The sequence below is a fragment of the Microcebus murinus genome, chromosome 4 (assembly GCF_040939455.1).
Source record: "Microcebus murinus isolate Inina chromosome 4, M.murinus_Inina_mat1.0, whole genome shotgun sequence".
Classification (NCBI taxonomy): Eukaryota; Metazoa; Chordata; class Mammalia; order Primates; family Cheirogaleidae; genus Microcebus; species Microcebus murinus.
The window spans coordinates 7,352,574-7,379,835 of record NC_134107.1 but is presented as its reverse complement, the minus strand read 5'-3'; the positions used below and the strand labels follow the sequence as shown (position 1 = coordinate 7,379,835).

The 27,262-nt window shown below is 46.4% G+C and overlaps 2 protein-coding genes across 9 annotated transcripts in view; both read right to left on the bottom strand.

The window, feature by feature from the left end:
- The window catches only part of RBM4 (RNA binding motif protein 4), a 32,166-nt gene extending 28,699 nt beyond the window's left edge, over window positions 1–3,467 (bottom strand). For all 3 annotated transcript variants that reach the window (XM_076001657.1, XM_076001655.1, XM_012757504.3), the window contains exons 1-2: window positions 3,333–3,467; window positions 2,001–2,424 (exon numbers count right to left, since the gene is read on the bottom strand). In XM_076001657.1, the coding sequence (XP_075857772.1) occupies window positions 2,001–2,412 (412 nt within the window). In that variant the 5' untranslated portion in view covers window positions 2,413–2,424; window positions 3,333–3,467. The remainder of the gene's footprint in view (window positions 1–2,000; window positions 2,425–3,332) is intronic.
- Window positions 1–20,922, bottom strand: part of RBM14 (RNA binding motif protein 14) — a 79,449-nt gene extending 58,527 nt beyond the window's left edge. The window contains exons 1-3 of one of the 6 annotated variants that reach the window (XM_012757497.3): window positions 20,168–20,920; window positions 14,684–14,794; window positions 3,443–3,526 (exon numbers count right to left, since the gene is read on the bottom strand). In XM_012757497.3, coding sequence (XP_012612951.1) covers window positions 3,459–3,526; window positions 14,684–14,794; window positions 20,168–20,504 — 516 coding nt within the window. In that variant the 5' untranslated portion in view covers window positions 20,505–20,920 and the 3' untranslated portion in view covers window positions 3,443–3,458. The other 5 variants (XM_012757494.3, XM_012757496.2, XM_012757498.3 and 2 more) reach the window with 5 other exon arrangements.
- Between the last annotated feature and the right edge of the window lie 6,340 nt (window positions 20,923–27,262).

Sequence of the window (27,262 nt, the reverse complement as noted above, 5' to 3'; positions counted from 1 at the left end):
ACCACCCTAATAAATATTACTACTCAACATACACACAGAACTCTACTAGAAAAGTATTAACAAGAAACGCTAATACTAAGAAAAACAGAGCAAAAATAGACATCAGAGCACCTAGAGTTCAGATGCCCAGTTATGAGGTTAATTTATCCTGAATCAAGACCACACTGTCCTACCCTTAAGCATGTAACTGCCACAAGCAAACACAACCTCTTCAGTGACTGGGTTAAAGTGTGGAAGAGCCTCCAAAAATTAGGTATCACACCACAAACCCTCCACAAAAGCAGCCTTTCCTCCCAATTAAGTTGTTGACAAAATAATTCTCAACTTGCCAATTAAAAAAGAAAAGCAAACTATACCTAAGAGACCTGTGACACTTTTCTTTTAATAATGCACAGCAATGCCCATGATACAGGGCATCCATTACGTGGGAGAATGACAATCAGACCTCCAACTCAGCAAGCCCAATCTAAGGGAAATGGACACCAAAGACAGCAATGATGACTCTCTACAAGGGGCGCATTCAGAAAAAGAATCAGTCACCACCTTGTTCATGTTAATATGGTAAAAACATAGGTCTGAAATACAGCAAGGAGTCATGGGAATACCCCATAATTTGGAAGTTAATTACAACCAAAGGGAAAAAGGCTCTTTTTTGACACTGGAGACCCAACGGGGGTTGGGAAAGTTTAGACTTCAGATGTCAACCCACCAGCGTTCCCACCCCAAACTGCCACTCTTGCCACAACAATTTAGATCTTAAACAAAGAAAAGGTAATACAGGTTGGCTATGCCTTATTCAAAATGCTTGGGACCAGAAGTGTTTCGGATTTCACAGTATCTGCATCATACTTACTGCGTGAGCATCCCAAATCTGAAAATTCAAAATCTGAAATGCTCCAACAGGCATTTCCTTCGAGTGTCATGTAGGCACTCAAAAAGTTTCGAATTCTGAAGCATTAAGATCTGGATGCTTCCAAATGAAGTGACAATCACAACATAACTATGCTGCCCTCCAAGCACAAAAAAAATTCATCTGGTCAAGGCTCCAAGATAAAAACACAACTAAGGCTCATTTCAAGGATGTTAAAGTGCACCCCCAAACCAATAAAAAGAAACATCATTAATGTCCCCCAAACCAATGAAAAGATATGCCATTAATGACCCCCAAATCCTAATGCCTCCACCCCAGGAAGTCCTAAAATCAGCCTTCTAAGTCTAGAGTGGCCTCATCCTCAAAATGCAACCCCTTGGTACAGGTATAATACAGAAGCAACAAGACCTATAATCCTTTAAGGAGTTGGGTTAAGGTGGTGCAGCTTAAGAGGGGTTCTGCTCCTAAACGTGTCCCTTAAACTGTTTTTTTTTTTTTTTTTTTTAGACAGAGTCTCACTTTGTTGCCCAGGCTAGAGTGAGTGCCATGGCGTCAGCCTAGCTCACAGCAACCTCAAACTCCTGGGCTCGAGTGATCCTTCTGCCTCAGCCTCCCGGGTAGCTGGGACTACAGGCATGCGCCACCATGCCCGGCTAATTTTTTATATATATCAGTTGGCCAATTAATTTCTTTCTATTTATAGTAGAGACGGGGTCTCGCTCTTGCTCAGGCTGGTTTTGAACTCCTGACCTTGAGCAATCCGCCCGCCTCGGCCTCCCAAGAGCTAGGATTACAGGCGTGAGCCACAGCGCCCGGCCCCTTAAACTGTTTTTAAAGACGTGATAACTCAAAGTCTTCAGAGGAAAGGATTTCTGCACTGAAGGGCACAAAAGCTTTACAGGCTCCAAATGAAAGCCAAGTGGTTTTGTTCAGACTTGATTTGCCTAAGATAAAGCCTGTAAATCCCATACATTCTCCATTTTAAGAAGTCCATCATCACTCATACTTAATCCTTCACCACTGGCCAGCAAACAGCTCTCTCTCTACCAAACCTCTCCCTTTATACCTAACCAACCATTTTCTGCACATAGCCTTTTGTTCGGCACTCTACCCAAAGAGGGTGGTTCACCTTGAAACTCTGTGTTATCAAGGCCCCTGATGGCCTCCACTGCATCCTCTGCCCGCTCCATGTGTACGAAGGCATAATCTTTGACGATGTCACATTCAATGACTGGACCATACTCCTCAAACTTGGCCCGAAGCTCCTTGTTGGTGCAGGTGGGACTGATGTTGCCCACATGCAACTTTGTTGAGGTTTTGCTCTTATTCTTGCTGGCTTCCACATTGATGTTCACCCCATGAAGCTTGTAGTGGTGCAGGTTGCGTATGGCATCCTCAGCTGCAGTTTTGTCTTCTATGTGCACAAAGCCATAGTTCTTAATGATGTCACATTCCAGCACCTTCCCATACTGCTCAAAGAGTGAGCGGATCTCCTGTTCTGTGGCCTCCCGAGGCAAGTTTCCAATAAACAGCTTCACCATTTTGACAAGAGCCTAGGAGAGAAAAAACAAGATTTCTAAAAAACAAACTCTCACTTTAGCATATTATTTCCACATAGTTTACTCTCTCTCATGTGCCTGCATGAACACTTCCACACAATAACTGAAGGGAAGTGGGAGTGAAATAAGGAGGTCTGCTACAGCGCCCGCCATAAAACCTGTAAGAATGCGATGTCTGTAATAGGTTCTTAGTAGACAAAGGGTTTAGTAAGAATCGGGAATCAAAGTGAGGGCAAAAGCGAAGAGCTGGGGTTTACCGGACTTTTCTATCCACTATAGGAAAATCAGAAAACAAAAGTCTTACTGGGCTTGCTGACTGCCTGAAATTATGAATTGGCCCTTCCTCTCATAGTAACCAAAGCAGCCACCATTTCCGGAAAAGTGGGCCTTGTAATAGCTACGTTTTAGGACTTCCTTTGTTAAGTAGTGAACGCAAGACTCGGACCAGATAGCGAGGCGCCAACAGTACAGAATTACTGGAGTGGGGAACGCCTCTCTCCAGATACTGTCCTACGAGCTCCTGAAGAATGAAGAAATGGGTGGCCACAGAAGAGGGCTCCAGATTTATTAATCAGACAATGTCTCACAGCCCGAGAAATTCTCGAAACAGCGTTGTAACTGCTAAGTATGTGAGAAGCGCGGTTATCTCGGTGGAAATCTCGACGCTTACGGGCACGGCCGGGTCGAGCATAGGGCAGGGTGGGGGAACAGTAAGGTATTCTCAGGGGGAGATGGTGGGGGAAGGGCTGCTTCAGGCTTACCGCGCAAAGCCGAGGACCGAGATCGGCTCTCAGTGACGAATGTGGAGGCCACGACCCCACTAGGACACCCCCGACGCTCAAGGAAGTAGGATAAAACTTAACAGAGCAAAAGACAGACAGTAGAAGGTCTCAGAGTCTCACCCGCACGGAAATCAGCAGGGGCTCCTCCTCGCCGCGCGGACGCTTCTGACAAAACGCTAAAATGGCGGCGGCCGCAGCAGTGACTCTGGGTAGAGGGGGAGGTGAGCCTGCCACCGGATTGGCCGTTCAATAAAGTAAGAGGCAGGCGTTCCCGCAGATCCTCTTCCTGACTGGTTGCCACGAACGCCAATTACCTGAGAGTCCGGGAAGAGGTGGAAACGTCAGTAACCCCAGAGCTTTTATGCACAAGCCAATGGGAACCAACCTTGTGAAGCTGAAATCACTGATTGGACAAGAGGCCGGCGTGAGGGAGGAACTACAAACGTGGGCTTCGCGGGCGGGTGCGGCCCGCCATTAGCCGGAGCGAGCTTAGGGCCCTGGTGTGGCAGTCTTTCGCTTCAGGGCGCCAACTTTGTTACGCTTCCACATTACGCCAATTCCACGTGCACGCCCCGACAGCATTCTGCGCTCCATTTTACCTTCCACTCCAAATGTCTCCCTCTAAACTTCCAAACACCAGCCCCCTCGCGGCCAGGGTACTGTGGACAGTATCTTATGCAGGCACAGACGTCAGGTAGGAAAGACAGCGGAGCCCCTCCCTCAGGAAACCAACCTTCTCCTTTGGCCAGTAGTCCACACTGTAGCCTTGGGAGTCCCGGAGCACCCCCAAATTAAAACTACTTTCATAAGTGGTGTAAGGAACCCTAAAAAGTCAACAGGCCCATGTTCCATTGGGGTGTAACGGCCCAGACCGAGGGCTGCACTTACCCTGGAGGCGCTGGGGACAAGTTTCCTCCAGGAATCAGCCCCCCCAGGGTCCAAGAGGAAGAAACTTTTCCTTGGGACCATGGAGACACTCCCACCCGCCCTGAGAAAAAACTGGAGCAGCAAAGTTGTGTTTTTTTTTGTTTGTTTTATTGGGCGCCAACCACAGCAGAAGGATTTAACCCCCTCGAACCGGACCTTAGAAGGAAGAGCCTAGTGACAATCAGCTGTAAACAAAATACTGTCAAAATAACATTCTCCAGAGGATCCAACTCCCACATCATGATTTCTTTCTCATTCTTTGGTTGCTTCACATAATCCCATATCCATTGAGCAAGCAACTTAAGACTCTTTGCAAAGCAGCTTTTGAAGAGGGAGTTAAAGGGCGGGGGAGCGGGTGCTGGATGGAAGAACTTAAAACATGAGCAAAACAAACTAAAAGCAGTGAATTATGTGGAAAGGGATCATTAGGAATGGAGATAACACAAGTACTACATACCGTCATCCAAAGCAGCCTCCCCAAAAGGGGGCAGAGGTTGTAAAGAAAAAGGTGAAATCAGAGTTTTGGGAAGAGGAGTGAGTTTTAAAACCCCACGTGATTCAGGAATCCAATGGTAGAAAATTGGTCAAGAACTTTTTTTAGAGTGGAAAAAAGACCTAAAAAGACAAAATATAACATTTACAAATGTGGTCACTAATTTTTGTCCTTTTCATTGTGGATTGTGATGCACATCTAAGACTAAGTAAAGGCCACAGGATCAGTGATGAAGAAAACCAACTTCATGTTAGAGTTGGCTAAATGTGCTATTTTGAGGGGGCAGCATTAGGAGGTAGTCACAACTCAATGTGTGCAAGGAAACACATGGTATAGAAATGTTTCGGTTTGATAATTCTAATTTTTTGTGTCCCAACAGCCCTGAGGCTATTAGAATTATCTTCCAAAGTACCAAAAGCATTTGAGGTCAACTCATGCTAACAATCTCTTCAGGTCTGAAGGAGAGAGACTGTGAATATAAATCTTCTGAATTCAATCTAACTGTACAGACAAGACTACATCACCTCCCCATACCCCCAAAACCTAATTGCTCAATTTGTTTTCTGAAAGCCAACTAGCTCAAGTTAGTCATCTCACTTTGCAGGTTCACCCAACTGAATGAACCACATCATCTCCCTGCTTTTTAAAACACATGGCAATTGTAATATTAAGAAGCAAGGATGGGCCAGGCGTGGTGGTTCACGCCTGTAATCCTAGCACTCTGGGAGGCTGAGACAGGAGGATCGTTTGAACTCAGCTCAGGAGTTCAAGATGAGCCTGAGCAAGATGGAGACCCCCGTCTCTACTAAAAATATAAAGAAATTAGCTGGACAACTAAAAATATATAGAAATATGTAGCTGAGCATGGTGGCACATGCCTGTAGTCCCAGCTACTCGGTAGGCTGAGGCAGAAGATTGCTTGAGCCCAGGAGTCTGAGGTTGCTGTGAGCTAGGATGATGAGAATAGTATTTGGGGTTAATTTAGAAAAAAGATGGATAATAGCTAATAAAGCAATTCCATGGCTTTAAATTTTTTTTTTTTTTTTTGAGACAGAGTCTTCCTTTCTTGCCTAGGCTAGAGTGAGTGCCGTGGCGTCAGCCTAGCTCACAGCAACCTCAAACTCCTGGGCTCAAGCGATTCTCCTGCCTCAGCCTCCCGAGTAGCTGGGACTACAGGCATGCGCCACCATGCCCGGCTAATTTTTATATTATATATATTAGTTGGCCAATTAATTTCTTTCTATTTTTATGGTAGAGATGGGGTCTCGCTCAGGCTGGTTTTGAACTCCTGACCTTGAGCAATCCACCCGCCTCGGCCTCCCAGAGTGCTGGGATTACAGGCGTGAGCCACCGCGCCCGGCCTAAATATTCTTTAAAAATGGCAATTGAAATTAAAAATTCAAACTCCTTTCCCAGGACTTTAAGACCCTATCCAATCTGGTTCTTGCATATTAGAATCTCTCCATCTGTTTAACCACCTCTCCTAATCCCCACTGCTCCACTGCCTTCTTGTCCCAAGTTCATTCAGACTGGAATCTGGAATATTCTTTTTTCAGGTCCTTCATTGGCCACACCAACTAAAGATGGGATCCCCTGCTCCAACCCTACGTTGGGACTCTATCCCATGACTCCAAGTTATTTTTCCAAATACTTACCATCACTTGGAATCCTATATTTGGTTCTACAAAGGCAGGGACCTTCTCTACTATATCCCCAGTGTTAGAACTGTGCCTGGCACATGGGAGACACTCAAATATTTGTTGACTAAGTTAACAACTCAATGAATGAATACATGAGTTAACTTCTTGGTAACCAAAAGGAGGTAAATGACTGAATTTTTATATCAGGTTAAGAACTTAGAACCTTATCAGTACTGAAAACATGTACTTTTACTCATATCTCCTAGTACATTTTCCAATCTCCCTCAAACAGAAAAATAGGTTCCCAAAACCCAGAAGTAACCTATGCTAACAGCTTTTGATCACCACTTTGACAAATGTGACAAATGAAGCAAGCTATAGGTAGAGAGGTTTGTAGTTCAAGTGTCTTCATACTGATGTACATCTGCCCAACTGTATTTTACTGAGTCCACAATGGAGATTAATATTTGTCCCTTAAAAAACATTAAAGGTAAAATTAAAGGCCAATTAAAGACATCTCATCCAAATCCTCTACCTTATCACCCCAACTACAGAATGACACTGAGTGGAATGTTTTTAAAGCACCTTGTCTGGGCCAGGTGCAGTGGCTCACGCCTATAATCCTAGCACTCTGGGAGGCCGAGACGGGAGGATTGCTTAAGCTCAGGAGTTCGAGACCAGCCTGAGCAAGAGCGAAAGAGCAAGACCCCGTCTCTACTATAAATAGAATGAAATTAACCAAATGACTAAAAATAGAAAAAATTAGCCAGGCACAGTGGCATGTGCCTGTAGTCCCAACTACCCGGGAGGCTGAGGTAGGATTGTTTGAGCCCAGGAGTTGGAGGTTGCTGTGAGCTAGGCTGACGCCACGATACTCTAGCCCAGGCAAGAGAGTGAGACTCTGTCTCAAAACAAAACAAAACAAAACACCTTGTCTGGAATACTGTAAATGCCATTTTGGTGATTCTTAACACTTTGCTGACTAGGCTACCTAGCTCCTAAGAGGTAAAGTGGTTTGTCCAAAGTCATCTAGAAAGCTGACATTGTGTCAGAGCCAAGAATAAATATGTATTCTGGCTGCAGATGTTTAACAAAAAGGGCAGTATATAACTAAGAGATGAGAGAGCCTAGACTCTTGAAAATGGAAATGAGGAAGAAATCTAAATTTAAGGGTAAACACTGGTGTCAGTGAAAACTATTTAGACATGAATAAGCAATCTATAGTCAGTTTCATACTCTTAGGGATAAATATATATAATTTATACATCTAATAAATAACTCTGGCTCCTAGTCCAGAAATGAGTTACAGGTCTGATAATGACTCAAAAGCCAGTATTCTCCAGGGACATTTATAGGGAATCAGCACGCCAACCAAGCAGAAGACTTCCTGGGCCTCCAATCCTACTGCCAACTATACTTTAGGCCTTCTTTAATGTCTTTGTAGATTTTCTACCCTGTACTAAACTTTCTTGTCCACACCCACAAGATCTGACCCTAGGACACAAAATAGTGTTACCAGAGACTGAAGGTGGCCAAAACTGTGTGGTCCAGTAGGCTAAGTTACTCCTAGGTACTACCACTCACTACAAAAATTCACTGCCTTCACTGTTACTAGGATATGCTGCACTGACACCTGCATCCAAAATCCTCTGCTCAGCTGTTCACTATGCCATTCCAATCTCCCCAGAATGTCCTAATTCCTCATCTCTATGAGATGGCTAGCATTTAATGAATAGTAATATAAACACTTGTCACATGTTCTCATTTGAGTCTTCCAAGAGTAGCATAGCATAATGATCACAAGCAAAGCCCTAGATGGTTCACATGGCTGGTGCAATTTCTTTTTTTCCTTTTCTTTTTTTTAAAATAGAGACGGGGTCTCGCTCTTACTCAGGCTGGTCTCGAACTCCTGAGCTCAAATTATCCACCTGCCTCGGCCTCCCAGAGTGCTAGGATTATAGGTGTGAGCCACCAAATCCAGCCTTGTTCAATTTCTTGATTTACCAACTTTGTAGCCATGTGATCTTAAGTCACGTAACCTATAGCCTCAATGTCCTCATTTATAAAATAGGTTTAGAAATAGCTAATTCATTTGGGTTGCTATGGAGATAAATTTACTGTATTACATTAATATAAACCTAAGTATATTAGTATTTTATTATAGTGCTTAGCATTACAATAAATGCTAGCCATTAGCCCCATTTATAAAGGACAAAATTGAGACAAAGTTCCCGATATCTCCAAGATCACAAAGCCAAGAAGAGGCAGAGCCAGAATTCAGTCAGGAAACCTCCTATAGTCCCAGCAACTCAGGAGGCTTATGTTGGACTATACAGAACTTGAACTATTCAAGTTCAGTCTGGGCAACAAAGCAAGACTGTGTCTCTTTTAAAAAGAAAAAAGAGCTGGGCGCAGTGGCTCATGACTATAATGCTAACATTTTGGAAGGCCAAGGTGGAGGATCACTTGAGGCCAGGAGTTCAAGACCAGCCTGGGCATGATAGCAAGACCCTGTCTCTATAAAAATACAGAAATTAGCCAGGTGTAATGGTGCCTGCCTACAGTCCTAGCTACTTGGGTGGCTGAGGCAGGCCCAGGAATTTGAGGTTGCAGTGAGCTATGATGATACCACTTTACTCTAGCCTGAGCAACAAAGCAAGACCCTGTCTCAAAGAAAAAAATAAAAAACTAAAAACTCAGGAAATCTGATTTTAGAGGCAACAGTTATTCTGTGCCAAGTCAGTTTTCAAATCAAATCCCTTCTCCAGAAAGTTTCCTCTATCTACTAGGACTGCCACATCTTCTTTACCTACCACTTGGCTACCATTACTCATTAACTATAACTAATTCACTAACATAGGTCCTGCCTCCCAAATTCTCAGGTCCAGCCCAAGGCCTCAGCTACCTGAGCACTGTATTTCAAGCATTATAGGACACATACTTCAAATGATTTAGCACTAGACATGAAACTCAGTTTTAAGAATTCCTCTTTTTCTGGAAAACCCACACTCTCACCCTTTATAACCTTTTAAAGGTAGCTATGGAATTTAGGTGAATTTGAATTTTCCATATTACATAGCATACTAGGTCCATAAATCTAGTAAATATATTTTTGTGATGACTTCACCCATTGCATGTTACAGTCCACTTACTTGGCTTGATAGGACAAAGTGCCTGAAGGACCGAGTCTGTGCACACTTTGACAGACCTTAAGTGATGGGTATGACTAGAAAGGCAGCCTACCTGTAGAGGCTGTCCCCTCAGTGATAGTCCATTACTTCCGTTACCAGAGATGGGGCCCTAAGCCTACCTCAGACAGAATTTAAAACAAGATCCAAACCTCAGAAGAAAGTAGGCTGCCAAGGCTAGAAGCCTCTGTGTGGTCTTATTCCAGGAAAAAGCCAACTAAAACTTCTTCAATGAAGACCAAGTTGTAGAGGTGGTAAGTGTAGAAGCTGAATGATCTGAAGATACAGAGAGCCCATTTTCCCAAAACATACATTCAAGGTCTGTCCTCCCATTCATTCAACCCACCTTTCCTCAAGTTATAGGAGGACCCTGGAAATCAGAAATTCACAAAAAGCAAAGTATGACAAGTGGGCAACAGGATTAACAAAGGTGGCATGATTAAAATAAAGAGGGAAAGGAGATTTTATAACAATCTGCACGAGAGAGAAAAATGACAAATGACTTGGCTTTATAGCTCCTGGCTAAACAATGAGAAGTCTAAGGGCTGAGGCAGCAGGGGCACCAGGACCTAAAGATGATAGGCAGTTAGAGCGATCATCCGGGCCAGGCCACCCTGAGGAGCCAGGGCTGCGATAGAAAATATCACCACTGGCCCATCAAGCTGTTTTTTGCAGGAACCATAGCATTGGGACAGTGGCAAAACCCTCACTGGAGATAAAGGAAGATGCAGAAAGCCACATTGACAAAGAAATATTACAAATACACAGGCCACAATCATAGCCCTACAATCAACCCTCAATTTTCCAGGGTAGTAACCAAAGTTTGGCTTGTTAGCTTGGCCCTCAGATAACCCTCCCTCACACAGCAAAGTAACAAGAAGCCTATCAAACTCCTCCTCCCGTTCTTTCCCAATCCTGCAAAGAAATGAAAAGGAGCAGCAAAGCACCTGAAGGCAAAGCAGTGAGCAAAAGAGAAGCAAGGAAAAGAAAGAGCAATGGTCCCAGTATCCCTGAGATTATACCAGTTAACGCCCACAAATAAGAGCTCATGGTCATAAGGCCAAATGATTTTGCATACTGGACAGAGGGAAGAGGACATCTGGGACAAGCTACTCCGTCATGGGCAGGTTCACATGAAGCCAGGGAAGGGAGGCAAGGCAACCCACCTGAACTCCCTTTGACTGCCTCACACACCTCCCCAAAGTCACCTTGCCCCAGCAGCTCCCAGAGTCTCTAAAGCCCCCTTTCCCAAAGGAGCATCATCAGTAGGTTCTCTTGTTATCACCCCATTCAACCAGTCTCCTTCTGTTCACCCATCATTAAGCCCAAGTGTCCATCTTGTCCTAGGTTGGAAATGCCATAATTTTTGCCCAGGTCCTCAATACCCAGCCCTAGAATGAAAGCATAAAAAGAATCCTCTATTCCTCACCCAGCCCCAGCATTCCTTCTCGATGGTGCTTGTACCACCCCCACCCTGTTCCCAGAACCTATCATGATACCTTCAAAAATAAAACCAACAAAAGGACATTTCAAAACCCTAACAGATGGGTATAGAAAAAGGAGTCTCAGGTGACTATAATGGCAGCGGTTGACAGGACGCAGGAAGGACGCTCCATGAAGTTCAACAGGCGAATACCAGGTCTATGGCCAGCATGCCCCAAGTCTGCTTCAAATTTTCCCCACCTCTTTTTCCAACCACAGGGCAGTAGATACTGACATCAGCCCCACCCCACTACTGGCTCCTTTCAGGGTCCCAGCCCCAGCACTCACTCAAGCCCAATGCCTAAAGGATCCACTAGTCTTGTAAACACCAAAGCAGCCCATTATCCACTTCTAGAGAAGCCAAACCCCAAAACCACCCACTGGAGTGCAGGTTATTTCTGAACTGTGGGGAAAGTCAGGGAAAATGGTCAGGCATAGGCAAATGGGCATTATTTATTGCATTTTGGTATGATTAAGTTGAGGGCCAAGGAAGTCCAAGCCACTTGGTCTGGATTCTCCAGTCTTAGAGATGGCAGGCTAGTAGGACGGCGAAGAGCGAGATCCCTCTGGGCCACAGGGAAATCCTTCTCATTCCCACAATCGAGCCTCTTTCCTCACCCACCCTGGGTTCTCTGGCTTCACTCTAGCTGTCATGTCTTCCTGGATGTCAAACTGGCTCCTCTGACACTGAGTGCAATCAAGACAATGACAACCAGGTTTCCAAACTGCAAATTGCCCCAAGTTTTATTTGTAGTCCATACAAAAGGGAAAAAAAATTAAGGTTTTCTAATACCACCTACTTGGGGAGATGGGGAAGTGGGACTGTGCCGCTCACCATCAGCTAGAACATCAGTGGTCAGTAGGGATCTGGACACATACCAACTGACTGTCCGAACAGGAACTCAGTCTCAACACAGTCTACAGAGGGACAGTCAGGGCCCCCTGGACTGCTGGCACAGCTTGGCGCACAGGAAATGGTTAAGCTAACCCTTTCCTGGCCTCCCTCACAACTAAAAAGAAAAAGGCGCCGCCGACCTCAGCTGCAGGTTGTTTCCCCATCCAGACGACCTTAAATATCGCGCACAAAAATAAAAGGGAGCCGGGAAAAAATAAAAACACAAAAGAAACTCCCATTCTGGGGAGATGGGAGGCAGGGTGAAGGGGAAACCGCAGATCTAGAGCCGGTAGCAAGATTTGCTGCTGAGGCGAAGGAACAAAGTAGGTTACTGCCAAACACTCCAAAGGATCGTCTCCTGGGGAAGGCCCACATGGTAGAGGGGATGAAAAACCGCAACAGGGAGACGTATGGGCCAGAGTAGTTATAACCTGGGTCTGTACCCTACCCACCTCTCCTCTCCCTCCCTCCCTGTGGTGCCCCATCCCCAGGATGGCCCTACATGCGGCGCTGGTAGCCAGAGTGCATCTGAGCTGCCCGCAGGTAATCATTATAGGAGCCCGAATAGCGTGCGTAATCGGAATGGGCATCGGGCAGGCGACGGTAATCCAGCGAGGACTTTGTCGGCGAGCGGCGGAACGAGAGCTGCGACTCTGATAAACGGCGGTAATCAGAGAGCTCGGCTAAACGCCGGTCGGAACCATACCTAGTCGAGAGAAGAAGACAGTTGGTGAATGAGACAATTGAGGGGAGAGCTCCAGGTGGGCATGGGGCAGATGCCAATGGGGGACAGGGAGGGTGTGATCAGACTGGTCTCCAACAGATTGGTCTCCTTTTGTCGGAAGGCTCATCACCCTATCCAGGCCAAGAAATCAAGCCTGGGTTCACATGAGTGGGAAATCAAACCCTCCACTGAAGCCCTCCCCTACAAACTGGCCAAGGTGGATGGTGGTCTACATTCCCAAACCACAAACAAACTATCCCCACCCCTGGGCCCTGCACAGAAAGACCTTGGTTGTTTACCAACAGAACGGCGGACGAAAGCAAGGTCCCCAACTTCCCAGAGTGGACGCACCTCATAAACTTGCCTTCAGCCAGTTGAGTGCCAAAGAGACTACTCTTTCACACCCACCCCCACCAAAGCCAGGACAACCAGGTAACAGGATTAAGGATCCTTGAGACAGTGGGAAAGGCTATGGGCCACAATCCTGCAGGCAGTAGCTCCAATAGCACTTGGGCTAGCCTAGACAGGAGACACTTTTCCCAGCCTGACTAGCTGGTACCACCCCAGGCTGAGCACCCTATGCTCCACCTGACCCTGGTGACCAGAAAAACTCAAAGACACCACTCCCCTCAGCCTCTGGACATCCCATGGGAATAAAGGGAAAGAAGACTGAGGGAGGGGTGGATGGCTCCAGTTTCCCTCCCATGCCAACCTCAGCCCCTTGCCCTAAGCCCCAGCTGGGGGCAGAGGCGGGGGGGCATACAGTACCTTTTCGACATGGCGACAGCCTTTTTGTACGGATCGTCGTAGCTGGCCCGGGGTGGGGAGAGGCGGGTACGCTCATAGGGCGGCGGGGTGCTGTTGGCGTTGGCAACGGCCCCCTGGGACATGGACAGGTAGGCTGCAGACGGCTGACCTGCCCCATCGTAGGCATTGCCTGGCTGGCCACGATAGGAGGCAGCAGCCTGGGGATGCTGCTGGGCAGCATAGGAAGCAGCCAATGAGGCTGACGACTGAGTGCGGTAAGGTGCTGCCAGGGTGGCAGAAGGCTGGGCCCCGTAGGCAGCTGCGGCACCATAGGAGCCAGTGGCCGCAGCAGCCGACTGAGCCCCATAGGAGCCTGAAAGGCCCATCGATGCTTGAGCCCCGTAACTATTCAGCTGGGTCTGAACAACTGGCTGGGCCCCATAGGAGCCAGCCATTGGGGTACTGGCTTGTGCAGCATAGGCAGCTGGCTGGCTGGCATAGGCAGCAGCTGTCGCTGGCTGTGCCACATAGGCAGCAGGCTGGGAAGAGTAGGAAGCAGCCTGCTGTGCAGCATATGGGGCAGACTGTGCATTGTAAGAGGCTGAGGGTTGGGCATTGTAAGAAGCTGCCTGAGCTCCATAAGCTAGTGAAGAGGCTGCAGACTGGGCCCCATAGGAGGCTGCCTGAGCCCCATAGGAGCCTAGGGAGGAAGCTGCTCCCTGGGTGTTATAGGAGGAAGCAGCCGCACGAACCCCATAGGAAGAGGCAGCCTGGGCGCCATAAGAGGATGGCTGGTTACCATAGGAGGCAAGGGAGGAGCCCTGAGCCCCATAGGAGTTGAGTGAAGAAGCCGCAGCTGCCTGACCCCCATAGGAGGAGAGGGCCGAGGCTGAGGGCTGGGCTCCACCATATGGGCCGAGCGAGGAAGCTGCGGCAGACTGGGAGCTAGGGCTAGCCAGCTGGCCCCTATATGGGGCCCCAAGGGAGACAGAGGGCTGAGCGCGGTAAGAAGCTGCCTGGGCTGTCATGGGCTGAGTCCGATAGCCGACACCCAAAGAGGCAGAAGGCTGGGCTCTGTAGGCAGCTCCCAGCGACACTGAGGGCTGGGCCCGGTAGGTGGCTGGCTGGGCCGTCAGAGGAGCCACATAAGAGGCCCGGGGAGGTGAACGGCGCAGAGGGCTGCGGTCGCGACCAAAGAAGGGTGGTGTGGGCTGACGTGCTTGCCCATCAAAGCCACCAGTGCTGTTGCCAAAAGCCTGCTGGTAGTCGAAGGTGGCAGAGAAGCCACCAGCTCCAGGGAATGCCGTATCCCCAGCCCCTGGTTTCTTGGTCTTGTCCCCAGACTGGATAGCCAGGCCAGGCCCCTTCTTCTGACCCTTGGTGGAGAGTTCCACGTTGATGCGCTTGCCCTTCACTTCTTTGCCGTTGAGCTGCGCGATGGCGGCTTTGGCATCTGCTTCCTTCTCCATGTGAACAAACGCGTAGTCTGATAAAGCAGCAGACAGAGGGTTAGCAATTAGGGGGGCAGGGCATGCTACCTGATGGGTCCCAAATTGGACACACAACAGCGCCCAGCAGCTGTTGTCAGCTACCTCCAGGCCTCTAAACCCTCCTCTCCAGGAGTATGTCATAAAATGTGGCTCCCATATAACAAAGCTTCTGATTGCCCCAAATCATCTTTGCCTACAGCTTTCTCCCCATTCTCCGCTTTCCCCCTTGCCACCTCACCCAACTTCCTAGTGAGAGAAGAAAGAGCAAAGATGAACTGCAACACAGGATAAAAATTCACAGCTCCTGTAAGTATAAACCAGCAGAACAAAATACAGAAAGGGTTTCTGGACCAATTATTTAGTGTTCTCAACCCAAGCTCAACAAACACTAATGTTCACCTTTGAGGATTAGCTCTCAAACACTGGAAAAGACCATTCATGTTTTAACATGACCCATCTCTCAGCCCAGGTCCAGTTAAGGCACGAGAGCTAGACTGCAACAAATAAGCAATTTACAAAATTCCTCCAATATGATCTGCCCCCTTTTCACAGTACTTCCCAAGTTTTCAAAGCACTTCCAGGCACAGGATCTCATTTGAGCCTCACAATAATGCTATGAGGTAGGCAGGGCAAGAGATCATTATCTCGATTTTACAGGTGAGCAAGCATGCTCAGCATTTCTATATGGTTTACCCCAAATCAAATTATTACAGTCAGGACCAAAACATCAGCTCTTCCAATATGACTTTGCTATACCAGTCTATCCCTGAGAAGTCAACATATAAGGCAGGACTGTGAAATATGACTGAAAATTTAGGCTCAGAAGGGGAGAAGATGGACCCATGTAAGCCAATGAGTTATGGGAATGGAAATGAAGCCTACTGGCTGAGATCAAGCCCAAGCCCCCTATTGTGCCAGGCCACATTATATCCTCCACTGTTTCCTCTTTACATGACAGAGCTACACCTTATCCATTGGGCTTCTGTTTACAGAACAGACTGCTTGCAGGACAAATCTCGTTTCTCAGCTATAAGGCTAGAATAGAAGCTGCAATGACTGCAGCTAGCAGACTCTGCTAAGCAGGTTATCCCTGAGGCTCTCAGTAAGATCTGAATGAACAGTGGTGGGAGAAAATCTAAGACAGGATGTTGATCTCAAAGTTCTACTCATCTACCACATAGAAGAGGAAAACTTCAGATAGAAGAGTGGGAAGAAATTCTTATTGAAGTCCATACTCACAAACCACAACAGTGCAAGCAGGAACTAAACAATGATGGGATTAAGCCCCTAGAAAATAAGGCCATACACTTAACCCCATTCTCAACCTGTGGCTACTTAAGGACAGAATCCAAGTACCAGGATTGAATTCTGTCGCATCAGTTTAAGAAATGAAGTGCTACCCAGATGAAAACTGTAATACTAAAGTTCCATTCTCCAAGATAAATTATTTTACTAGCCTCCAAACAAATGTCCCAAGTTTTTAGAAACTTACAAACCAGATGCCCTCTCAAGCTGCTCCTCTAGAACAAGTCCATTTCACTGGATTTGAAGGCAATGCCACCAAACTCATATTAACAGGAATAAAAATACAATTAATAGAAGTCAAAAGTGTGGTAGAGCACAAAAGGGATACTGAGCTAAGAACTAAAAGGCCTCACTTCTAGATCCAGATAACACTGACTTGATACAAGATCTTAAGTAACTTACCATGTGTTTCCTTACCTGACAAATCTATCCTACCTACCTCAAAATTAGGAGGTTCAAGTGAGAAAACAAAAGTACCTTATAACTAGCTATCATAGAATGATAAGGAATTATGATTACTCAAACCTAAGAATAGCCAGAGGCTTATTTCCCTACAGAATATTATCTTTTGTCTCTAATAAAATACAATGCTATCTGTACATGCAAACTTAGAACATGCCATAGATGACAAAAGAACAAAATAACTATCACAACTCTCAGTCCCCAGAACCCCGATGCCCAGAGCCTTATCTAATGACTGTGAAAAACCATTTGTTTCTTTCAGCCTAGTCAGGGTGCACTAGAATTGTCCTCAGATTTCCCATCTCCATTTTAGCTAGAGTGAACTAAAAATAGCAGCAGGTAGTCTAAGATCTCTAAAACAAGAAGAGGCTGAGCTGACCTCCCAGGTATGGCAAAACCACCTGGAGAATGCAAGGCAAGCAGAAGGGCCCATTCAATGTGAAAAGGAAGCAGGAAAACTGCTAGAACTTGGAGGAGGGGGGCAACCTCCAGGCACCAAACTAATGTTCCTGATTATTCTATCCGCAAATTTCTGACACTAGAATGAGCTAAGAAAAATACTCAACAAAAACTTCCATGGGTGTACAAAAGCATTTGGACATCCCGTTGTCTACTCCCTACTTAGCTGGATTTTATTAAGAGACCAAGTGGTAAAATTTGAAAACTGAGACTTCACATGTGCAATTCAACTGACTGCCCAGATCAACTATATAACTGATCCAAACAAAAAAAAATAGCCATCTGATACAATTATAACCAAATTATATCAGGGAGTTTGTAAGCCTGATAACGGAAGTGTTCATAGGTTGTCCAGCTGACTCAATCGCATCAGAGCTAACTAAGCCCCACCACAGTGAGCACCCAAACTCAGACCTAGTACTCTCAAAGACACCCAGAAACCCAGCTACAATGAAGAAAAACCAGAGATTTGATTCTCCTGCCTGGAGAATTCTAGTTCAAGGTATCCTCTGAAGGAAATCACTGCATTGGGACTAACAAGTAATGTTTTGCCGAGTTCTTCTAATGGCCTGTTGGCATCACAATTCCCCAATATTAAAGTTAACAAAATCCAGAAAAACGAGTTATCCTATCCTGAGAAAACTAAAAATCTTTAACTTGAAACTATACAGCTCTGTATAAGAAACAACAATGGTCACCCACAAAAAAGGAAAGGAGGTATTTTCCTCTTAAGCCTTGCAGACCTCTCCTGGTCTGTGTGTGATTCCTGAAGCTGTTCATCTTTGAACACCCAATAGGATGTAGCTGTGGAGAGTGGCTGCAATCCATTGTTGCTGTTGTGATTTCTGCTCTCCAAATCATATATAAGCAGCTTCTGGAGTAACCAAGCAACTATGTTTTTTTTTTTTTTTTTCTGTGAAATAAAACAGAGCTGGTTGTCCTATGCAATATCAAGCTTCTATGCTTTTCAAAGACGTGACAATCAACTCCGAGAGACTCAATCAAATAACCATTTCTAGCCCAAGAAATAAGTAAGCTAGTTATACAGCCAGTCTCTTCTACTACATTTTCAACTTTAAAACCTCACCTTCCTTTATCCCAAAGAGATAAAAAGCCATCAGTGGAGGATATGATGCTCAATCTTTCCCACAGTGTCTTACATTAAAGTATATGACGAGCTGTGTTGTATATCAGAATAACTAACAGTAACAGTTGAACACCACTGCCTGAGAAAACCAATACATTTCTGTTAATCAAATGTTTACAAAGGTACAAAATGCACAAACTTTCCCTCTAACTCTCATAGGAAGTCAGCTAGGAGTTCTAAAACGATGTGCAGTTATTATGCACTTCACCCCCACTGTCACTCAATGTCAATTTCAAGCAAATTCAGGCAATTTTTTTGCTTTCTCTGCCACATGAAAGCAAGCTTCTTGACCATATGAGCTGGATTCTAGTCGACTCCCAATCTAGTAGTCGCCCAGTCTAAAAACCACAAAAGAAACTTGGTAGGTCAATTAAATAGCTCTCAAAGACTCGTATACTCTCTCCATTTGCTGGCCAAATACCCAATCTGAGATCCTCCCATTCTTTAACTCTAAACAAAAGCAAAAATCCATGCACCATACAGCCTGCCTCAGAGCACCCAGCAGGAAAGCCCGATTCTGGATAGTCGTAGACTTGCATAACCTGAGTTGAGGAAAATAGAATGCAGTATTAATGCAGAACAGGAATTGTTCCTAGTAGTGGAGACTGTGACCCTTTACCCTTCCCCCCACTTATAGAAAGGATATGGAATGGCCCAAAAGATGTGTCTTTCCAGGACAGCAAGTGAAATATCTTGGTGGAAATGAATAAGCACCTGTACCCCACATGTATTTACTACCCTCAAAACTGCTCACACAGGGTATGAATGGGAACGGGAGGTAAGGTAAGCATCCAACACCAGGAGTAGGGCATGAGATAACTCCCAGGTTGCTTCCTCAAAGATGACAGGGCAAAGTTAACTCTGATCTGTTACCAAGTGGAACAGAAACTGGCCACAAACACAAAGGCTGTCCCACCAAATCCTGCCAACATAAAACAAAAAGACCTTAGGGGATAAAAACCCAGACTATGAAAAAAGTCAACTGGGTGTCTACTCAGGCCTAAATTATGGTGACACATTTTTCTCAAACAAAAAGGCAAACTAGGGATCTGCCCGGAGGATTAGACTACTCAAGCAATGACAACTACTGATTCAGTAAATCGTGTTTAGCCAGTGTTTAACAAAGACCTCTTACACACTCCTCCCCATGACCCTCTTAGCCAGAGTATGCCCCCTTACAAAGTCACCAAGCTTATATAAAAGAATGACACTGCCCTGAGGCACAGGCTTGGCAAGTAAAGACTACAAAGAAGGGGTCTTCATAAAATAAGCTTCCTTCTACATGCAAAAGGTCGGGGTTTTCAGTTGACAGATATGAAATTGAGCCCAAAAGAAAAAACCCAAGTTTGAGGGAGTTGGAAAGCACAGAGCTGCCACGCCTAACCTACCTAACACTGAAAGGCCAAAGTGGTTCCGGAGGGGCCCCTCCTGTACCCACGAGTAAGTGTGTCCATGAGTAGACCCATTCCAGACAATACTAAGATCCCAGCCCGAGAAACGTCCAAGGGCCCCGTTACCTTCCGCTTGTGAGCATTCACCAGGAGGGAACACGAGGGCGGCCTTGGGGCGTCAGCCCCCACCTTTTCCCTCTTCCCTGGATCTGACCGACGTCTGGAGAGGAAGTGGGGAAGTGGCGAAATCTTCCCCGCTCCAAGATCCGGCTTGTGCCCGTCACTTCCCAATTTCCGCTCTGTTGCCAGGCCCAGGAGACCAGGAGAAAGCGCGCCCCCGGAACACTCTCAAGTCCCTCAGGCGCGTCCCCGGCCCCGTAGCCTGGCTCGCAGCGGCCGCCGCACCCACCCAGAGCCGCTTCCTCCCACTTGGTGAATGGTGCCTGGACCGCAGGGGAGGAGGGTGGCCCCCAACACCTCCGGCCTGCTCCCGCGCATTTCCCCACCCGGCCCAACCACGCAGTGACCGACCCCGGGTAAGGGGCGTGGCTAACAGGCAGAGTGCCCCGAGCGCGCCCCCGCCCCCGAACGCGCCTCCGCGTTACCTTTCACCACGTCACACTCGATGACGCGTCCGCGGCGCTCGAAGAGGCTGCGCAATTCCTGGCTCGTGCATGCAGCCGATACATTGCCCACGAAAATCTTCCAAGTGTTAAGAGGCCTTGGGCGCGACATCTCCACCACGAGCGCGCGCCCCGGCCGCAGCTCGTGGCCGTGCAGGGCCTCGATGGCGCGCAGCGCGCCCGCGTTCTCGCGCATGTGCACGAAGGCGAACTGTTTCATGACGGCGCAGCTCATGACCGTGCCGTAGGGCGCGAAAAGGGCTGCCAGCTCCTCCGGAGTCGTATCCGCCCCGTCGACATTGCCCACGAATATCTTCATTTTGCCGCCGCAGCCGCCTTCCCGGAGAGCCGGGACCTCTCCTCAAGCGACAAGCGAGACGTCCGACCGACCGGCAGTCCTCCCCAGGAATGGCTGGCCACCGAGAACCCCGCCGCGCAGGCGCCCTGACCTAGCCAATCGGGACGCGCATCCTGCGCGTCTGGCAGCCAATCAGAGAGTCTGAGAGAAGATGCACTCAGGAGCAGCCAATCCTAGAGGGCCTGGAGCCCGCTCGTTAGCCGAGAGGGTGGGAGAAGGACGACGGCGCGCGACCAACCGCCACAGCCGGGGGGAGGGGAAAGGAGGGTTGGAGAGAAGGGAACGCGCGCTCGATCTGCGCTGGTGGCGGAGAGGCCTAGCCTGTGAGGCAACCTCTGGCTCGGGTGGGGCCGAGACCGGCAGGCCCCGAGGAAAAACTCTGTTCAGTTGGAAGTCAGGGCTCCTCCCTTCTGGTATCCTTGGCTAAACCCGCGCTTGGAGGTGGCCTCGTTGGGTGTCCACGGGAAGGCTGGGCCTGGCGGGAGAATCCAGGACAAACGCCTTCAGTCAGCAAACGACTCCTGAGACTGTGCTGGGCGGTCCGAGGGGACCTGCGAGCATGCCCCGGAGAAGCCCCGGAGTGCCATTAATTCTTTCCTTGGAAGCACATTCCCTGGGGTTGCTGAATTCCTAGCAGATGGTGCAAAATCAAAGGTCTCTGCCCTGAGGAAATTTCCAGTAGAGAAATAATGTTGTGACTCTGTTGTATGTTTGAAGTTCTCCACAATAAAAAGCTTAATAAAATAGAAACTTAAATCAAAACAATCCTTGAAGAGGCGAAAGTTCAGCCTTTTTTTTTTTTTTTTTTTTTTGAGACAGTCCCGCTTTGTTGCCTAGGCTAGAGAGTGAGTGCTGTGGTGTCAGCCCAGCTCACAGCAACCTCAAATTCCTGGGCTCAAGCGATCCTGCTGCCTCAGCCTCCCGAGTAGCTGGGACTACAGGCATGTGCCACCACGCGCGGCTAATTTTTTCTATATATATTAGTTGGCCAATTAATGTCTATCTATAGTAGAGACGGGTCTCACTTTTGCTCAGGCTGGTCTTGAACTCCTGACTTTGAGCCATCTGCCCGCCTCGGCTTCCCAGAGTGCTAGGATTACAGAAGAAACAGATTTTCTATGAATAGTCAGAAATTTGATTTTGGGCTGGTCGTGGGAGCTCACGCCTATAATCCTAGCATTCTGGGAGGCCAAGGCAGGTGGATCATTTGAGCTCAGGAGTTCGAGACCAGTCTGGGCAAGAGGGAGACCCCATCTCTACTAAAAAATTAGAAATTAGCTGGACAACTAAAAAAAAAAAAAATATATATATATATAATTAGCTGGGAATGGTGGTGCATACCGGTAGTCCCAGCTAATCGGGAGGCTGAGATAGTAGAATTGTTTGAGCCCAGTAGTTTGAGGCTGCTGTGAGTTAGGCTGACGCCAGGGCACTCTAGCCCAGGCAACAGAGTGAGACTCTGTCTCAAAAAAAACAGAAAGAAATTTGATTTTGGAGATTGCTATGGTCTGAATATTTATATCCTCCAAAAGTCATATGTTAAAACCTAATCACCAGTGTGATGGTGCTAGGAGGTGGGGCCTTTGGATGGTGATTAAGTCATGAGGGCAGAGTCCTCAAGAATAGGATTCAGGCAGGCGTGGTGGCTCACCCCTGTAATCCTAGCTCTCTGGGAGGCCGAGGCGGGCGGATTGTTCGAGGTCAGGAGTTCGAAACCAGCCTGAGCAAGAGCAACACCCAGTCTCTACTATAAATAGAAAGAAATTAATTGGCCAACTAATATATATAGAAAAAATTAGCCGGGCGTGGTGGCGCATGCCTGTAGTCCCAGCTACTTGGGAGGCTGAGGCAGTAGGAGTGCTTGAGCCCAGGAGTTTGAGGTTGCTGTGAGCTAGGCTCACATCACGGCACTCTAGCTGGGACAACAGAGTGAGACTCTGTCTCAAAAAAAAAAAAAAAAAGAATGGGATTCATAGTCAGGCTTGGTGGCACATGCCTGTAGTCCCAGCTACTTGGGAGGCTGAGGCAGAAGGATCGTTTGAGCTCAGGAGTTCAAGGCAGCAGTGAGCTACGGTGACACCACTGCACTGTAGCCCAGGAGACAGAGTAAGAAAAACCCTGTCTGAAAAAAGAGTTGAGAATTTATTGATATAGAAAGATGACCATAATTTAAGAGGGGGAAAAACAATGTAGTTATATAATATCACATCTTTCTAAGCCATAGAAAGAAAAAAACCCTCCATATCTATCTGTTTTTCAACATAGAGAAAAAAACATCAGACCTGGCACTCGAGGTGGCTCACGCCTATAATCCTAGCACTTTGGGAGGCTGAGGCAGGCGGATCACTTGAACTCAGGAGTTCAAGATCAGCCTGAGCAAGGGTAAGACCATCTCTACTAAAAATAGAAAAAATTAGCCAGGCATCGTGGTGAGTACCTGTGTAGTCCCACCTACTCAGGAGGCTGAGGTAGGAAGATGGCTTGAACCCGGGAGTTTGAGGTTGCAGTGAGCTACGATGAGGCCATTGCACTCTAGCAGGGCAACAGAGAGCAAGATTCTGTCTCAAAAAAAAGCAAAAAAAAAAAAAAAAAAAAAAGGACATCAATTACCTCAAGGGAATGGAATGAGGAGTTAATTTTTTCATGTTTTTTATATCGTTAAACATTAACAATGAAGATTCAATTATTTTGTAATTTTAAAAAGTTGTTTTAAGGAGGAAAAGAGGGGCAAGAGGTGTCTCCCGAAATCCAAACTGCTGGCAGTATTCCCAAAGCAGGATACTGACAAGCCGCTTGCTACCCAGTAGGCATAGCCATTATCACCAGGGCAGTGGTTCCATGTTTTCTGGTGGGGTTTAGAGTCAGAACACTGTGCAACAGAAATATAATGTGCCAGCCATAGGTGCTTTTAACTTTTCTAATAGCAACATTTTTTTTTTTTTCTGAGACAGTCTCACTTTGTTGCCCAGGCTAGAGTGAGTGCCGTGGTGTCAGCCTAGCTCACAGCAACCTCAAACTCCTGGGCTCAAGCAATCCTCCTGCCTCAGCCTCCTGAGTAGCTGGGACTACAGGCATGTGCCACCATGCCTGGCTAATTTTTTCTATATATTTTTAATTGGCCAATTAATTTCTATTTTTAGTAGAGACGGGGTCTCACTCTTGCTCAGTCTAGTCTCAAACTCCTGAGCCCAAGCAATCCTCCTGCCTCGGCCTCCCAGAGTGCTAGGATTATAGGCATGAGCCACCAAGCCTAGCCACAACATTTTAAAATGTAAAAAGAAACAAGTAAAACTAATTTTAACACTATACTTTAACCCAATATAGCTAAAATATTATCACTTTATAATATATCAATATAAAAATGAGATATTTTACATTCTTTTCCTTGTACTAAGTCTTCAGAGTCCATTGTGTATTTTACATTTACAGCACATCTCAATTTAGACTATCCACATTTCAAGTGCTCCATAGCCATATATGGCTAGTGGCTGTGGTATTGGCTAGTTCAGGTTTAGTCTTCCTCTTAAAAATGGCCTTTAGATTCTACAGGAGCATTCTTTGGAAAAGCAGAGCTTCAACGCTGAAGATGTATCTGATTTTAAAAATAGCCCCACGTTCTTCAGAGCCAAGTCTGGGAGATGAGGAGGGACAGGGGCAGAAGGGGGTGGCAGAGAACAGGAAAATCAACTCAGAATTGCGTCTCAATAAACACTGTCAAAGCTACAAACATTCTTTGAGATCAGTTAGGCCAGGCCAGGCTGAACACTTTACAGATGAGAAACTCACTGAGGGCTGAAGGAGGGAAGGGGACTGCCCATCTTGATCATCAAGCTGGTGGTGGAAATGGGGCTAGTGCAAAAGCTTCTTGACCATTACCTCAGGTCAAGAAGCCAGATCCTTGTTCAAACCTCAGTATCCTGATTTTCCAGCTCTGTGAGCTTTGGCAAGATTCTTTACATCTATGAGCACCATCTTCCTTACTTATAAAATAATGCTTTACCATCTTTTTGTTTTCTTTTTAAACATAAAAAGATTTTTTATTGTGAATTTTACTATATATATATCTATATATTTTATAGATATAAATATTCTATAATTTTACTGTATCTGTATCTATATATCTTTTACTATGGTAAAAGTTAATACAAAATTTGCCATTTTAACCTTTGGTGTTTTTTTGTTTTTTTAAGAGATAGGTCTTCTTATCACCCAGGATGGAGTGCAGTGGTATGATCATAGCTCACTGTAACCTCAAATTCCTGGGCTTATGCAATCCTCTTGCCTTAGCCTCCCAAGTAGCTGGGACTAGAGCTGCATGCCAAGATGTCCAGCTAACTTTTTTGTAGAGACAGTAACTCAATAGACTGCCTACCCTGGCCTCCAACTCTTGGCTTCAAGTGATCCTCCATCATCTGGGATTCCCAAAGTGCTGGGATTTGTGAGCCACCACACCCAGCCATTGATTGATGGATTGATTGTCGGTTTCTCTATGTTGCCAAGGCTGGAATGCAGTGGCTTTTCACAGGTATGATCACAGGGCGCTACAGCCTCAAACTCAAGGGATCCTCCCTCCTTAGCCTTTTGAGTATCTGGGACTATAGGCACACACCACTGCACCAGACAACATGGGCAATCTTACTTATCACAATAGACCTTTAACATAAATGTATTAGTATTTCCATTTCACAGAGGAGACTGAGGCAAGGAGACATTGTTCAAGTTCAAATGGTTAGGAAGTAGTAGAGCTGGCATCTGCACCCAGAGCCCTGTATATGTGCATGAGTAAGAATGGTTATTAAACGTGCCCGTACACAGAACGTAAATACAGCTTTGATAACATTAATGAGGAGTTCATCCATTATTTAAAGATGTTCCTTTGGGGCAAACACTCTTCAGAGCTGGAAAAAGATTTGTTTTTAGAATGTCTTTAAGATAGTGGCCAACAGAGCAAGTGAGGATTTTAAAAAATAAATAAATAAGGAAAGATGAAAGAACTTTCACAGACTGGAGACTAGGGAGACACAACAACTAAAAGCAATGTTTGATTTGGGCTTGGATCCCAAAGAAGAAAAAGAACATTTGTGGAAAAACTAATGAAATTAGAATAAAGTCTGCAGTTTATAGTATTTTTTTTCTTTCTTTCTTGAGACAGAGTTTCACTCTCTTGCCCAGACTAGAGTGCAATGGTGTCAGCCTAACTCACAGCAACCTCAAACTCCTGGGCTCAAGTGATCCTCCCACCTTGGCCTCCCAGAGTGCTAGGATTACAGGTGTGAGCCACCATGCCCGGCCTAAATTGATTCACTTTTAAACTTATTTAAAAAGGAAATTTTAGGCCGGGTGCGGTGGCTCACGCCTGTAATCCTAGCACTCTGGGAGACCGAGGCAGGCGGATTGCTCCAGGTCAGGAGTTCAAAACCAGCCTGAGCAAGAGCGAGACCCCATCTCTACTATAAATAGAAAGAAATTAATTGGCCAACTAATATATATAGAAAAAATTAGCTGGGCATGGTGGCACATGCCTGTAGTCCCAGCTACTCAGGAGGCTGAGGCAGCAGGATTGCTTGAGCCCAGGAGATTGAGGTTGCTGTGAACTAGGCTGACGCCACGGCACTCACTCTCGCCTGGGGAACAAAGTGAAACTCTGTCTCAAAAAAAAAAAAAGGAAATTTTAATCATTAGTAAATACCTCTATAATGCCTACTGAATAGTACTGTTAAATTCCAGGCACGGCTAGGCACAGTGGCTCACGCCTGTAATCCTAGCTCTCTGGGAGGCCGAGGCAGGTGGATTGCTCTAGGTCAGGAGTTGGAAACCAGCCTAAGCAAGAGCGAGACCCCGTCTCTACTATAAACAGAAAGAAATTAATTGGCCAACTAACATATCTAGAAAAAAAAATTAGCCGGGCATGGTGGTGCATGCCTGTAGTCCCAGCTACTCGGGAGGCTGAAGCAGGAGGATTGCTTGAGCCCAGGACTTTGAGGTTGCTGTGAGCTAGGCTGACACCATGGCACTCACTCTAGCCTGGGCAAGAGAGTGAGACTCTGTCCCAAAAAAAAAAAAAAAAAAAAAAATTCCAGTATTTTGAAATATTCTTTTTTATTTTTATAGAGATGGGATCTCACTCTGTCACCCAAGCTGGAGTGCCGTGGGTGACAGAGTGCTTACTATGCTCCCTGGAACTCCAAGGCTTTGGGGGAGCCCTTGGACATGGTAAACATCTTTGCTTGCAATTCCATTTCTGCTTTGCAGATGGGGCTATAAGATGTATGAATAATGTTCTGTCATTTACAAATAAAGTTTGAAAAACCACACAGCTAGGAGTTCAACCGAGCTATAATTCCAGAATGGAGGTGAGAGGATATCAAGGGTTGGCCATGGGCAGAATCCAGGAAGAGTTTCTGCAATGACCTGAAGTGAGGAAAGACAGCTTAAGGCCCAAGGCTTAAAAGGATTTGGGGCCAGTGCAGTGGCTCACGCCTGTAATCTCAGCAATTTGGCAGGCCAAGGTCGGAGGATTGCTTGAGGCCAAGAGTTCGAGACCAGCCTGAGCAAGGAGACCCCATCTCTACAAAAAATAGAAAAATTAGCCGGGTATCATGCCTATAGTCCCAGCTACTTGGGAGGTTGAGGCAGGAGGATCGCTTGAGCCTAGGAGTTTGAGGCTGCAGTGAGATATGATGACATCATTGCACATTAGCCCAGTGACAGAGCAAGAC